This window comes from Mya arenaria, chromosome 16 (assembly GCF_026914265.1).
Source record: "Mya arenaria isolate MELC-2E11 chromosome 16, ASM2691426v1".
NCBI lineage: Eukaryota > Metazoa > Mollusca > Bivalvia > Myida > Myidae > Mya > Mya arenaria.
Window position 1 is genome coordinate 12,421,738 of NC_069137.1, and position 13,732 is coordinate 12,435,469.

Genomic DNA, 13,732 nt, shown 5'->3' on the forward strand with positions numbered 1-13,732 from the left:
TATATATTATTTCATTTTAATGGATCAATGAAGGAATAAATAATTAACAACATGAAATTTTGGAAACATGCAACAAAAGCAAAACCATATGAAACGCAAATATTTTACAGTTTGCAAGATGAGTATAAGCGAAAAAATCATACACATGTATGTTCGTTTGAAAAGAAATATCCGTTTTTACGCCTGGGAGTTTACATGCAGTACTGTTTTTTCGACCAAAATTGTTTGAATGAGGTCCCTTTCACAATATTTTTTTAAACAAAAATTAGGCTCTCTTTTTTAGCTCATACACTTATAGCAAGAAGTAGAGACATGTTTTATTGCAGTCATAGGTTGTTATAATTTTTCAAGCCCAAGAGCTTTAAGGATGTTTGTTTAAGAGTTCTGCGTTTGAAATACACTATCTTTAATTCACACGTTAATGTTTTCTATCGTTTTTTTCACAAGTCTAAGGATACTGGCCCCATTCACAAAACGATAATAAGAAAACACTGATATGTATTTTGTAATGTATTGGTACTGTTTTTTTAAATAACTGTTAAAGGCCTAGTTTAAAGGCTTAGTTTAAGCCTTCTGTAAGCTTCCCCGCCAAAAAAATCAACTGCGTACAGTACACAACCTCTGTTTCTTGATCTTAATCTACTTGCCTTGATCCCTCTTATCAGATCTCCGATCTGAGTATCCTGCTGTGCAGTTTTAGAAGTTTTACTATAGAAATGGACCCTAAATGGCCCTGAGCCAATAAACGAATACACAGGAAATTGGCCCCTACTGTGACACCAGTGGAATTGGCAAGAGATGCCCAGCAGGGGATTATCATGCCAAACATTCCTTAAACAAGACCTTTAAGGACTAAAATAAAAAAAAATATTACGAAATACTAAAAAACGAAAGGAGGAGTATATTCAAGAGTTCTGCCTTATTATATTTCTAAATGAATGTTATAACAGAAATATCAAATTACTTGATATCATTAATTAAAGAATAAGAAGAAAGAATATTCGAAAGGAGCGCAAACATTAAATAGTAGAATACCGATGCATGTTTATACACCAATAACTTCATACAGTGTTCATTCAAACAAATTGATAATGATTTGTGTCCGATGAGACCGTCGTCCAATATAAAACGTCGAATCTTTTGCTGTTAATCAAATTTGTAACACCGTTTCTCATTGGCTAAAAGCCACTAGCCCAACCATTGAAGAGCGAAAAACTGATCGGAACGCCCTTTCTTTCAGATGAGACCACAGAAGAGGTTCGAAACGGCTGCACAGGCTCGATTGGTTGAATTGGAACACCTTTGTTAACCGGTTTTGAAGCAACGGATCCGATCGGCTTGATAATTGAGTCTGGCTTAACTGGAGCAACATTGTTATGTATGATTTTTTGGTTGATATGTTCTTGTTCTACAGATTCAATATGTTTGCTAGCTGAATGTGTTTTGAGAGGTTCTTCAGTCATGGGTAACTTTTTGTTTTGAAGATGTTCTTGATTAGGCAAAACGTTCAGCGGTGCTTCATGTGGAACCATTCCTTTTAGTTCTGGATACAACACGTCCAGTGGAGTCTCTTGTGCTTTAACGATCTTTCCTCCCGTTGAATCGACGTGTGCAGGCAACTTAACCAATTCCTTGTGCATCGGTTCTTTGGCGGCTATTTTATGAACCGATTGCTCAATTGGCGTTTCGAAAGCTGCCTTTTTGACTCCACTAAACTCAGACACAGCTTGAGCCTGAAGCGCAGCTATGTCAATGTCATTAGGGTGAGTTTTGAGGGCCCCCTGTATTGCTTCTGATGGAATAACTCTCATTTCATGGGGGAAGGCTTGCAAAAGAGACAACAGATCAGGATCCTGGATCGGAGGACCAGCGTTCTTCAAAACTGGCGCAGCGTTTATTGGGCCTGATTTAACAACATCTTTCTTTAACTCCTCATAGACTGGCTTACCAACGTGATCAACATGGGTCAGTTTCTGCTCATGGTGAACTGACTTCTTTTCTGGAATATTTCCAGCGAGCATGGGTTTCATTATATCAGCCAAATTTGGAGCTAGTTGTGATGACTTCTGTAGTTGTTGCTGTTCTAGTATTTTCTGATTCTCCATCGCCCTCTGTCGGTCCTCACGATCTTGCTTATGTGAGCCATCCCCGTCAAACACTCGACATGGACCGGTCTCTCCGGTGTAAATATCTATAAAATTGTAATTGCAGAACGCGTCACAAGGGTCGATCCTGCAAAAGAAGAGATAGCATGTTTAATATAATGATTATAACAGTACATCAAATTTATCGCAACAGTAATTCTGAACTCTTCAGCCACTTTCCATCTAAAATAGCTGTCGATGTATGCCGGTACATCAGAAAAAGAAGTTCGCTTGTTTGTTTTTAAATAAAAATATTCATACATTGTAGTGTTTTAACGTGTATTATGTATATCTCAGTCTAAACTCCTTGTCAATGAAGTGTATTATTGCATAAATAATTATTATTCCAAGTGGTAAAGTCATTAAGTTTAACAGCAAAATTGAATTCACTACGCGATCTACTTAGGTGATCCTTAATCGTTCTGATGAATGGACGCGAGACAAATCATTTTACAATGCAATAAAACTCGAATTTACGTAAATGCTTAACGTAAGAACCAACTGTATTCACTTACTTAAATGGTAAATTGTGTCGATTTAAGTTTAGGTTTTAAGTAAATCAATACACACATACTGGCACATGAGCCTGTTATTCGATGGACATATGTTTGCTGGACAGGTGTACCAAGGGCAAGATCTCGGCTTTATCCCGGCAGGGCATTCTGAAACACAAACAAAAAAGTCTATAATGGTTCTTATTTCAACAGGACACCCTTTTACATCAACAGACAAGTCTACCAAGGGCCTTATCACAGCAAAACACCCTATTACATAAACAGACAAGTCTAGCAAGGGCCTTATGTCGGCAGGACCTCATATTACATAAACAGACAAGTCTATGAAGTGTCTTATGTCGGCAGGACCTCATATTACATAAACAGACAAGTCTAGAAAGGGTCGTATCTCGGCAGGACACCCTATAACATAAACAGACAAGTCTAGCAAGGGTCTTATTTCGGTAGGACACCCTATTACATACACAAAAAAGTCTATAAAGGGTCTAATCTCGGCAGGACACCCTATTACATACAAAAACAAGTCTACCAATGGTCTTATATCGGCAGGACACCCTATTACATACACAAACAAGTCTACCAATGGTCTTATATCGGCAGGACAACCTGTTACATACACAAACAAGTCTACCAATGCAGGACACCATATTACATACACAAACAAGTCTACCAATGGTCTTATATCGGCAGGATACCCTATTACATACACAAACAAGTCTACCAATGGTCTTATATCGGCAGGACAACCTCTTACATACAAAAACAAGTCTACCGATGGTCTTATGTCGGCAGGACACCCTATTACATACACAAACAAGTCTACCAATGGTCTTATATCGACAGGACACCCTATTACATACACAAACAAGTCTACCAATGGTCTTATGTCGGCAGGACACCCTATTACATACACAAACAAGTCTACCAATGCAGGACACCCTATTACATACACAAACAAGTCTACCAATGGTCTTATATCGGCAGGACACCCCATTACATACACAAACAAGTCTACCAATGGTCTTATATCGACAGGACACCCTATTACATACACAAACAAGTCTACCAATGGTCTTATATCGGCAGGACACCCCATTACATACACAAACAAGTCTACCAATGGTCTTATATCGGCAGGACACCCTATTACATACACAAACAAGTCTACCAATGGTCTTATATCGGCAGGACACCCTATTACATACACAAACAAGTCTACCAATGGTCTTATATCGGCAGGACAACCTATTACATACACAAACAAGTCTACCAATGCAGGACACCCTATTACATACACAAACAAGTCTACCAATGGTCTTATATCGGCAGGATACCCTATTACATACACAAACAAGTCTACCAATGGTCTTATATCGGCAGGACACCCTATTACATACACAAACAAGTCTACCAATGGTCTTATGTCGGCAGGACACCCTATTACATACACAAACAAGTCTGCAGGACACCCTATGACATACACAAACAAGTCTGCAGGACACCATATAACATAAGCAAACATGTCTACAAAAGGCCTTATCTCTGCAGGACACCATATAACATAAACATACAAGTTTACTAAAACTAAGATATCGGTTGTATCTCGGCAGGATATTCTGAAATACATGTATAAACAAAGAAATATACCAAGGGCAAGATCTAAGCTTGATCTTGATGGAACACACTTTAACGCAACTTAACGAGTATACCGATGGCAATATATCGTCATGCTCTCGACGAACGCACTGTTAAATGAGTGATTATAAGTGAATTGAATAACGGCGTACATGTTAATGGAGACAGATTATCAAGCAGGACAAACACTCATGTTTTACGCACTGTTCTCCCATGCAGGACAGACGCTAATGTTTGACGCACTGATCTCCCATGCAGGACAAACACTAATGTTTGAAGCACTGACCTCCCTTGCAGGACAAACGCTAATGTTTGACGCACTGATCTCCCTTGCACGACAAACACTAATGTTTTACACACTGAAGACGCACTGATCTCCCTTGCAGGACAGACACTAATGTTAGACCCACTGATCTCCCTTGCAGGACAGACACTAATGTTTGAAGTACTGATTGCAGGACAGACACTAATGTTTTACGCACTGATCTCCCTTGCAGGACAAACACTAATGTTTGACGCACTTATCTCTCTTGTAGGACAAACACTCATGTTTGACGCACTTATCTCCCTTTATGTACAGAGAACATACACCATTTATCTGTTTTCTGCTTGACATGGCTCATATAATACGTGATTTATAGGAGGCACAGCTGATTTGTAAGTATTTGCTTTTAAATGTTTTTTTTATCAGACATTCATCACGTTCTAGCTTGACGAATACACGTGAACGGTTCCAAATATAGTTCATGTTTACACGTTTATCATTTTATCGTCGTATGGTTTTGTAAGGTTTCGTAATATTGAGGACATTATTTGCGAAATATACATTACACGTATATTATTTGTAAACATTAAACAACTGTTCAATGACAAATGAATTTTTTATTTATAATCACTATCTATTAGTAAACAATACCGAGGGTTAAATCTAAAGTGTTTTTGGTGGGTGATACACCCTTCCCATATCGGCAACACCCATCTCATCCGCCCTCCTGGAAACCAGCATATGCATCCTACTGCCTTCTATGAACTGATTAATTTTGTTATTAATAATATATGTCATGTGTTTCCGTTCCGGATCGAAAAATCCGACCCGAGGGCGCCTGCGTTGGCAGGTAACGAAGCTTGCCGAGTTACCGGCCACGCAGCGTGCCCGAGGGTCGGATTTTTTATCCGGAACGGAAACACATGATTGATATTTTTTCTAGCATACCTTAGATTACATTTTTTTGTGAAAAAATACATAGATTGATGTTTACTGACGTCATGACGTGCACTAATTTTTATTCACTGCATACGTCAAGAAGTTCCTTCAGTATCACGTCTTTTGAGGGTTATTTTGTTTTGTTTTGAAGGTATATTTTTGTAAAGTTAATGTTTATGGAACTCATCTATTGAAATCTCATAATTATGGTTACAAAGAGTGTAAAATAAAAGAAATGAAAAGTATTACGTCACAGCGCGTGACTCATCTGGCATGGGGAATGCCAGATGGAGTTTTCCAGCACGGCTGAATTCACCGGAAATGCCTATCCGGTGTGCTAGAAATTCAAATATGTCTTTAGCGTTGTTGCGCGCTTCATTAAAATTAATCGCGTGCAGCATATACGCAAGAAAGAATACGACCGAATCCTTACATGAATACATACAAATTTAATATAATTGGTAGATGAAACCTATACCTACTTCAACTTAACATTTGTTTTAAAAAATACGTCGAATTAATTATATTTATTCTTTTACAGCCTCATAAATTAAACCATTATGACCATGTCCATATTCTGCAGCATACTGGCCGTATCAAAACCGAACTCAAACTCCTATTAACAGTTGTTTAAAAAAAACCTCGAATTAATTATATTTATTCGTTTAGAGCCCGATTAACTGTGCACCAAAACCATTAGGACCCTGTCCATATTCTGCAGCACACTGGCCTTATCAAAATCTAACTAAAGCCCTTAAACTGCAATATTCTTTGTGGGCATTTTAAAGGCATAAATGGTTCAATAATTGCAGTGTTGAGGTTTTTTTTAAACACATATTACATATAACAATTAATTATGATATAAAATGGAGCTTTTTTCGTTTAACCCATGTCATTTTCATGATACACGAATCTTGCAACAGATTGTTTTAAATAATTAAAATGTAAATTGTTCATGGATGCAGAACATTAAAAAACAGACAAACGCGTAGCATAGGCTAGGATTTAACTAAAAATACCTCAGATTACAGGTACATTTTATAAAAAGCAAGGAACTATTCGCTTAATTGCTTAAAAGCTAACAAAAAAGGACAAATTCGAATTAAGATAGTTTCAACGTTTCTTTTCACTTGCTTTAAATAAAAGAATGAATGACCCCTTGAGAGTGTCCGAGTTCCTTTTCATTTAAAGCAAATATGTACATTATCAGCAACAATAGGCAACCCTTTTAAGATACAGAGAGTGTCCGAGGTCCTTTTCATTTAAAGCAAATATGTACATTATCAGCAACAATATGCAACCCTTTTAAGATATAGAGATTGTCCGGGGTCCATTTCAGCTTCATTAACTTTGTACACTACCAGTAACAATGACAAACCCTTTGAAGATATAGAGAATTTCTGAGGTATTTTTAGTTATATCTTAGTCTAAGTCTTCTATAAGTGACCCCTCCCCCCCCCCCCCCAAAAAAAAAAAAAAAAAAAAAATGCGTATAGTACACAACCTCTGTTTATTGATCTTAATCTACTTACATTGATCTCTCTTATCAGATCTCCGAGTTTTGAAAGTCTTCTTATAGAACTGGACCCTACATGGCCCTGAGCCAATTAAAGAATACACAGGATATTGGCCCCTACTGTGACACCAGTACAATTAGCAGGAGATGCACAGCAGGGGATTATCATGACAAACATTCCTTAAACTAGGCCTTTAACTTTGTACACTACCAGTATCAATGACAAATCCTTTGAAGATATAGAGAATTTCCGAGGTCTTTTTTAGTTAAATTAACTGTTCTTTGTCATTGTAATAACCTACCCTTTGGCGGCATCGCGCAATCTATCTCATGGCCACCCGCGAAGAATTTCGCCTCGCATTTCCCACACTGTGAAGCCCTGTAATGGAAACCATTATACCTTTATAAGAATCTGTATACAGTCAAACCTGGTTGAACGGTCACCTGCTTTAAATGGCCACCTGCCTTAACGGGCCACTCCAAATTCCCCCCGTATGTTTTTACTTTATAATATACGTGCATTAAGCGGCCAACTGTCTAACGCGGCCACGGCCAATAATTTTTGTCCCCATGAAGCCATATAAACACTAATTAACGGCCACTAATCCCTTGTCACTGACACTTCAACTTTTCCAATACACAGCTTTAATTGCGTATAGAAGTTTACGGAAAAGAACGACTGCCTCGGGTATCTCCGTCATCCAATAAAAATTAATATTGCATCACACGATTTCCATCCGTGTTTACTCATCGAGAAATCATGTTTATTACACGTCGGCGAATGTTTTGATCAGAATTGACACAATTAATGACACAATTAGTAAGATAATTAAATAATTACGAAGTTATTTATTAAATACCGACAAAAACACCGGTTATTATGAATTCACAGTGTGCATTGTCATTCTAAGGCCTGAAACGACTTACGATTTTTATTCACTTCAATATTATTTTTCGAAGTGCACGGATTTAAATTTCTATGAACGGATATTTACAATGCATTGTTCTTGATAAACGTTGATTATGGCTGGAAATAAGACTAATCGAAAGTGTTTGACTCTAAAAGAATGTGTCGAGTGTATAAAGTTATTAGAAAACGGCCGAAGTACAAGAAGTGTTAAAAAGGAATTTGACTGCGAAAGATCGGAAAAAGTTAACTAAAATGTGTATCTACATGTAGTTGTGTAAATGTGTAGACCGATAGACTGATCTGTGGTGTGTTTTGTTTATGCTTTGCATCAACATTTATATAATGTACGGACTATTTAAAAAAAATGAACTTAAACATGCGTATGTACGTGTAGTTGTGTACATGTGTAGACTGATATGTGGTGTGTTTTGTTTATGCCTTGTATCGACATTTAACTAATTATGTATTTTATTTATAAATTTGAAGTATTAAAGTTGAAGTTATTTTATCTATACAAATGTATTTGTATTCAACTTTCTTCGATAATATTGATACAGATGACATGTTACTGATTGTGGTGTGAGGTGGTGGTTAAGATACATACTCCATCTCTGATTATAGCTAAAGTGGCGGAAATGTCAAACCTGGATTAAGTGGCCACCTGTCATAAGCAGCCACATGTAACCGTTTAATTAGCAAATGCACATGATGATGATGATGATGATGATGATGATGATGATGATGATGATGATGATGATGATGATATGATGATGATGATGATTATGAGATTATGATGATTATGGTGATGATGATGATGAAAATGATGATGATGATGACGATGATGATGATGATGATGATGATGATGATGATGATGATGATGATGATGATGATGAAAATGATGATGATGATGATGATTATGATGATGATGATGATGATGATGATGATGATGATGATGATGATGATGATGATGATGATGATGATGATGATGATGATGATGACAAAGGCGACGACGACGACGATCATTCAAAATATGATGATGATGATGATGATGATGATGATGATGATGATGATGATGATGATGATGATGACAAAGGCGTTGACGACGACGATCATTCAAAATATGATGATGATGATGATGATGCTGATGCTGATGATGATGATGATGATGATGATGATGATGATGACGACGATGAAAATGCTTACCTGCACTCGGCGGTAGGGCAGTAATGACCAAAGTATTTGCATGGGTCATCAACACACTTGATGATTGGGACACGAGGTGGACATTCTGGAAATATCAAAGTCATTGATTATTGATTAATAAATGTGTAGACTCATTTTTATCTTTATTGTTTTATTAATGGGATGATGTATCTCTTGTTATACGCATTAGTGAGTATCGACGTATTTTAAGCTAACTTCAGTTGGTTTGATATTGTTATTAGGTAATTAATAACTGAGCAATAACTTCTATTTCAAACATGTGTTTGATTCAAAGCGTTCAAAGATGGAAGAGCAAACAGATGCGACTCTTTTATTCGCACATTGAAATTATCTTAGTGAAATAATATCATACGACTGCGCATGTGCGCTAACATTTATGGTTACCATAGGCTTTCAACATACCGCTGGGCTTAGATAATAAAACCTTGTTTCTGTATGATCTCGATCTCTTGGACACCTTTTTACAGAATTCCATTCGGGCCATCGCTTCAGCATCGTACTATCGAGCATCGCGTTTCAGTTCAAATCATTTACTGTCGAGGGCCCACATCGAATTCCGTACTTTCTTGATTACGAAAGCTGATTAAATTTCACAAACAAGTGGCTAACTTTTGAGGCTAAAACGTCAAACACGCATCTTATTTCTGTATTGAAATTGTGTGTTTTGTGGTCACCCTTAACGTCAGGATAAAATAAGACATACCGTCGCTAAGACAGTCCACGAGCTTGTTGTCAAGGAACCACGTGTCTCTACAGCCGCCGCACCCATCCGGTCTATAAATAGAAACAAAATGGCCGACCGCATTAAGTTTGGTATAAAGACTGTGGAAATCGCCGACACCCACGGAACACAAAAGAAGTCAATTAACGAATTAAATAAAAAAAAATTTTTACAATCTTTAAGTGACTCGCTCATGTTTTTGGACAAAAAATTATTTTCACGATATTGCATCGGAAAACACTTATGTTATTATAATTTTACTCTATAATATCGAAATTGCAGAAAAAAAAATACAGGCATGACATGAAAAGTATTTTGCTTTTAGTGGGGTCGAACACGCGCCGTCAAGGAAAAAAATAGCCTGTTAGTCCACACGGCCACCGGGACTTTAACAAAAGTGGTGGATATGTTGACATATTAAGGATACATTGATAAAATCACGTGATAATGTCAATCAATCAATTAATCACGCAACACCACAGCAGTAATTAATTTTCAATCGTGTTATAAACGCTAATGAAAATTGTTGTCTTCATAGACGATATTTGAGCAAATATCAACATTTGCTGAAGGGTTCTAGCTTTTGGTATTTTTGTTTTAAAACTCCTGATGATTTGCCACACTTTATTCCGTAATTAAAGAAAGTGCATTTAACAAACCATGAGCATGTCACTTTAATATTTTTGTTGATTGAACTATGTGTTCTGTCAATTTAGATCATTCATTAAAAGTAGCTGTATTCCAAAAACAGTTAATTTTAAATGCGCAATTAAGAACAAGAAGAATTAAGCATACTGATAATGTTTTACGTAGACAAGGGGCGATTGTTCAGAAATTGGCAAAGTTATAAACGTTTTAACATATTATTTGTTAATTTTCAAATATGTATTGCTTTGGAACAACAATTGCGTTTTTGAGATCTGCAATGTTTCTGAGAAGGTTCGTGAAACCTCTTAAACCTGGTCGTGTTTTTTTCTCCAAACCCAGATAAGAATATCCAAATTTTGGGCTATTCGGGAAATCCTTTGAGGGGTGGGAAAGTCGGAGGAGGGGGCGGCTAAAACCAGAAATCCTTTTAAATTCCAGAAGTATAAACAATAGTGTATGCGAGGTGGTTTGTACTTTTTTCATTTTTAAATATATTTTGTTTAACTCGGTTAACCCCATTTCCTCAAAACCCTTTGTGATGGACCTATCCTTCAATATCGGTTATACTTGTAATCTAAGTTTATGAGCATTTCGCCATTTTAACCAGTTTCTGAACAATTGGTTTAATAAATGATAAATGGTTATTGAAAATGGAAAATAAATCATGCCAATATTATATACCAGGGGACACCTTAATTTCCATTCTTTAATGTAATCCCTTGTGAATATTTTCCTATAAATGCAACATCTTCGGATATGTTCGGACCGCGCGCGATTCATCGCTTATGTATATAGACTGAATAGAGTTTATCTTCTTATTTTTGTTTTGTTTTGTGTCAGCAGGCCAAGAACAACTTTAATCGACATGTTGGAAACTTTTAATCTATGATATGTTAAATGTGTTTTTGTCATTAACGTTTCATCATCACATTTAAAAGTCATCTTATAAAGTAGGTGTCAACTATAAAGTAATTTTCCGCAACGTAATTGTGATGTAATATGACAAACTGTTCTGGTTACGGTCTGGTCGTTCTGTTTACGGAATTGGTGAGAGAAAAAACACTGCAAGATTTTCTTAAATGAAATGAAGTATTTTATATCTTTCCTAGAAAGAAATAATGAAATATTGGTGTAAATATAAGTAATGAATTTTGTAATTGATGTCAATAGTGGGGATATGAACGCAGTTGGGCTGGTTAAAGTTTGTGGAGCCCAACTGCGTTAAATATAGCAATAGTTATCAAGCAAAGACATACACTCATATAAAACAAAATGAACATAAACATAAGTAAAGAACAACAAAAGTTGTATTCGAACCAGAAGAAAAGAGTTTTGATAATAAAAAAAAAACAACATGTTTTTATTGTTAGTCCATTGTGAAAACATGGCAGCATGAAGTGGATGGGTACGAATACTTGAAGAATGGTATTCAGGTTACAGATTAATGTTTATGTGCAATTGTTTTCTCTCTGGCATAATTGGCAATTTAAAAAGTTTCTCTTACTTAAGCGTTTAGGTCGTGAATGTCAGCCGAATGTCAGGACCGAATTGTCTACATTTAGGCCTCTGACCGAAAGAAAGGCTTTGTTTATTTAACGGTCTATTTTTAGAAATAAAAACTGTTTTACTGACTGTACTCTTAAACTTGAAAAAGGAAAAATTTAAGGAAGCCGTTATTTGTTTCAATCAGTGAAATATATATCGATCTGTTGATCAGCTATATATCTATTTCGTCATGTTTTCATGAATGCATTTAAGAATGAATTGCATTATCCCGAAGTATTGGAAAATGCATGACCACAGTGTATGCAAATCTCGTGAACATATTTACCTGATTTACTGATTCATGTTATGACACATTGCGAGGGCAGAAAGAGAATAAACAATTATTATTGTAAATAAACTTCGGTGAGTAAGCAAGAAATAATCAATCATACTTGATTTAAAGCATCCTATATTGTTATAGAAAAGACGCATGCTATATTTATTTATTGACCTTGAACAAGGTCACGATACGGTCATTTAGGATATTAAAATGTTTTGCAACTTAGGGCTAGTCATAGGTAAAGGTTTTAAGTACAGTCGAACCCGTTGGCTCGAACTCGTTTGGCTCGAATTGTTCGTTGGCTCGAACTTAATGTTAAGGACCAATTTCTTAATACTGAAGATAATAATTCCCGCTTGGCTCGAATTTCCCGAGGCTCGATGTTTTTTCGCCGGTCCATGGGAGTTCGAGCTAACGGGGTTCGACTGTATATACACACAAACATAAATGGTTTGATATGACGCTTTTGCATAACCACTTAATTTGTGTATGTATATACTAACAACCGTATTTATCTTTAGTAGTCTGCATGACCTTACATGTAAACCCATCTACTTCATGGGCCAGCCACTGTTTGTATATACCGCTTCACATGATTTAAATTAATAGCGGGTATGCTTCAATGAATGTATTGAAAATCTTGAGAAATACATATTGACTCCTCATTATTGACCATAAAAGTAGGGAATATATAATATATACATTTGTATATTTGGCGTTCGAAATGCATTTTTGACCTTTATTTGATGACTAATTATTGTGAGAAAGAATTATGCCAAAAAGAACATGAAAAGATATGAGGCTGATTGTTTAGGTGTTTGTTACAGCTAACATTACTATTAAGACTTTAACTAAATTATCTAAAAAAATGTGTAGTATTTACTGTTTGACATTTTATGCATATTTTGAACATTACATCACTTAACTGTATTACACTTTCTATAAAAATAATGTGTTTGACTTGACTTGTGGACGTTTTATATATCAATTTAATATACACAGTGTTTTATATGTTGTATGACATTTGTATTTATTATAAACTATGTATAGTGGGCATAGACGATGTGCAATATACAAATGGAAATGACAACTTTTATTATATACACATCATAAATCCACACGGTGTCCTGGTAGCGCAGAGGTTAGCGCACTCGCATCTCACCAAGGCGACCCGGGTTCGATTCCCGGCCTGGGCGCATGTGAGTTTGGTTAGTGGTCACCAAGCCGGACAAGTGGGTTTTCTCCGGGTTCTCCGGTTTCCCCCACAACACAAGACCACACTCTCGCGTAAAATCGTGCCAACGAGAGTGATTAATATAAGTTGTTATAACTTGTTTCACAATCGTTGTAAAATTAAATAAAGTTTAAACTAAATCCACACGCAATATAT

At 36.3% G+C, this 13,732-nt stretch overlaps 1 protein-coding gene across 1 annotated transcript in view; it reads right to left on the reverse strand.

Annotated features, from left to right (window-relative positions):
- LOC128222134 (uncharacterized) overlaps window positions 1–13,732 on the reverse strand; it is a 32,038-nt gene continuing 18,306 nt past the window's right edge. Inside the window, exons 9-13 of the mRNA XM_052931003.1 lie at window positions 9,852–9,922; window positions 9,128–9,212; window positions 7,317–7,393; window positions 2,719–2,806; window positions 1–2,232 (exon numbers count right to left, since the gene is read on the reverse strand). Coding sequence (XP_052786963.1) covers window positions 1,179–2,232; window positions 2,719–2,806; window positions 7,317–7,393; window positions 9,128–9,212; window positions 9,852–9,922 — 1,375 coding nt within the window. The 3' untranslated portion in view covers window positions 1–1,178. The remainder of the gene's footprint in view (window positions 2,233–2,718; window positions 2,807–7,316; window positions 7,394–9,127; window positions 9,213–9,851; window positions 9,923–13,732) is intronic.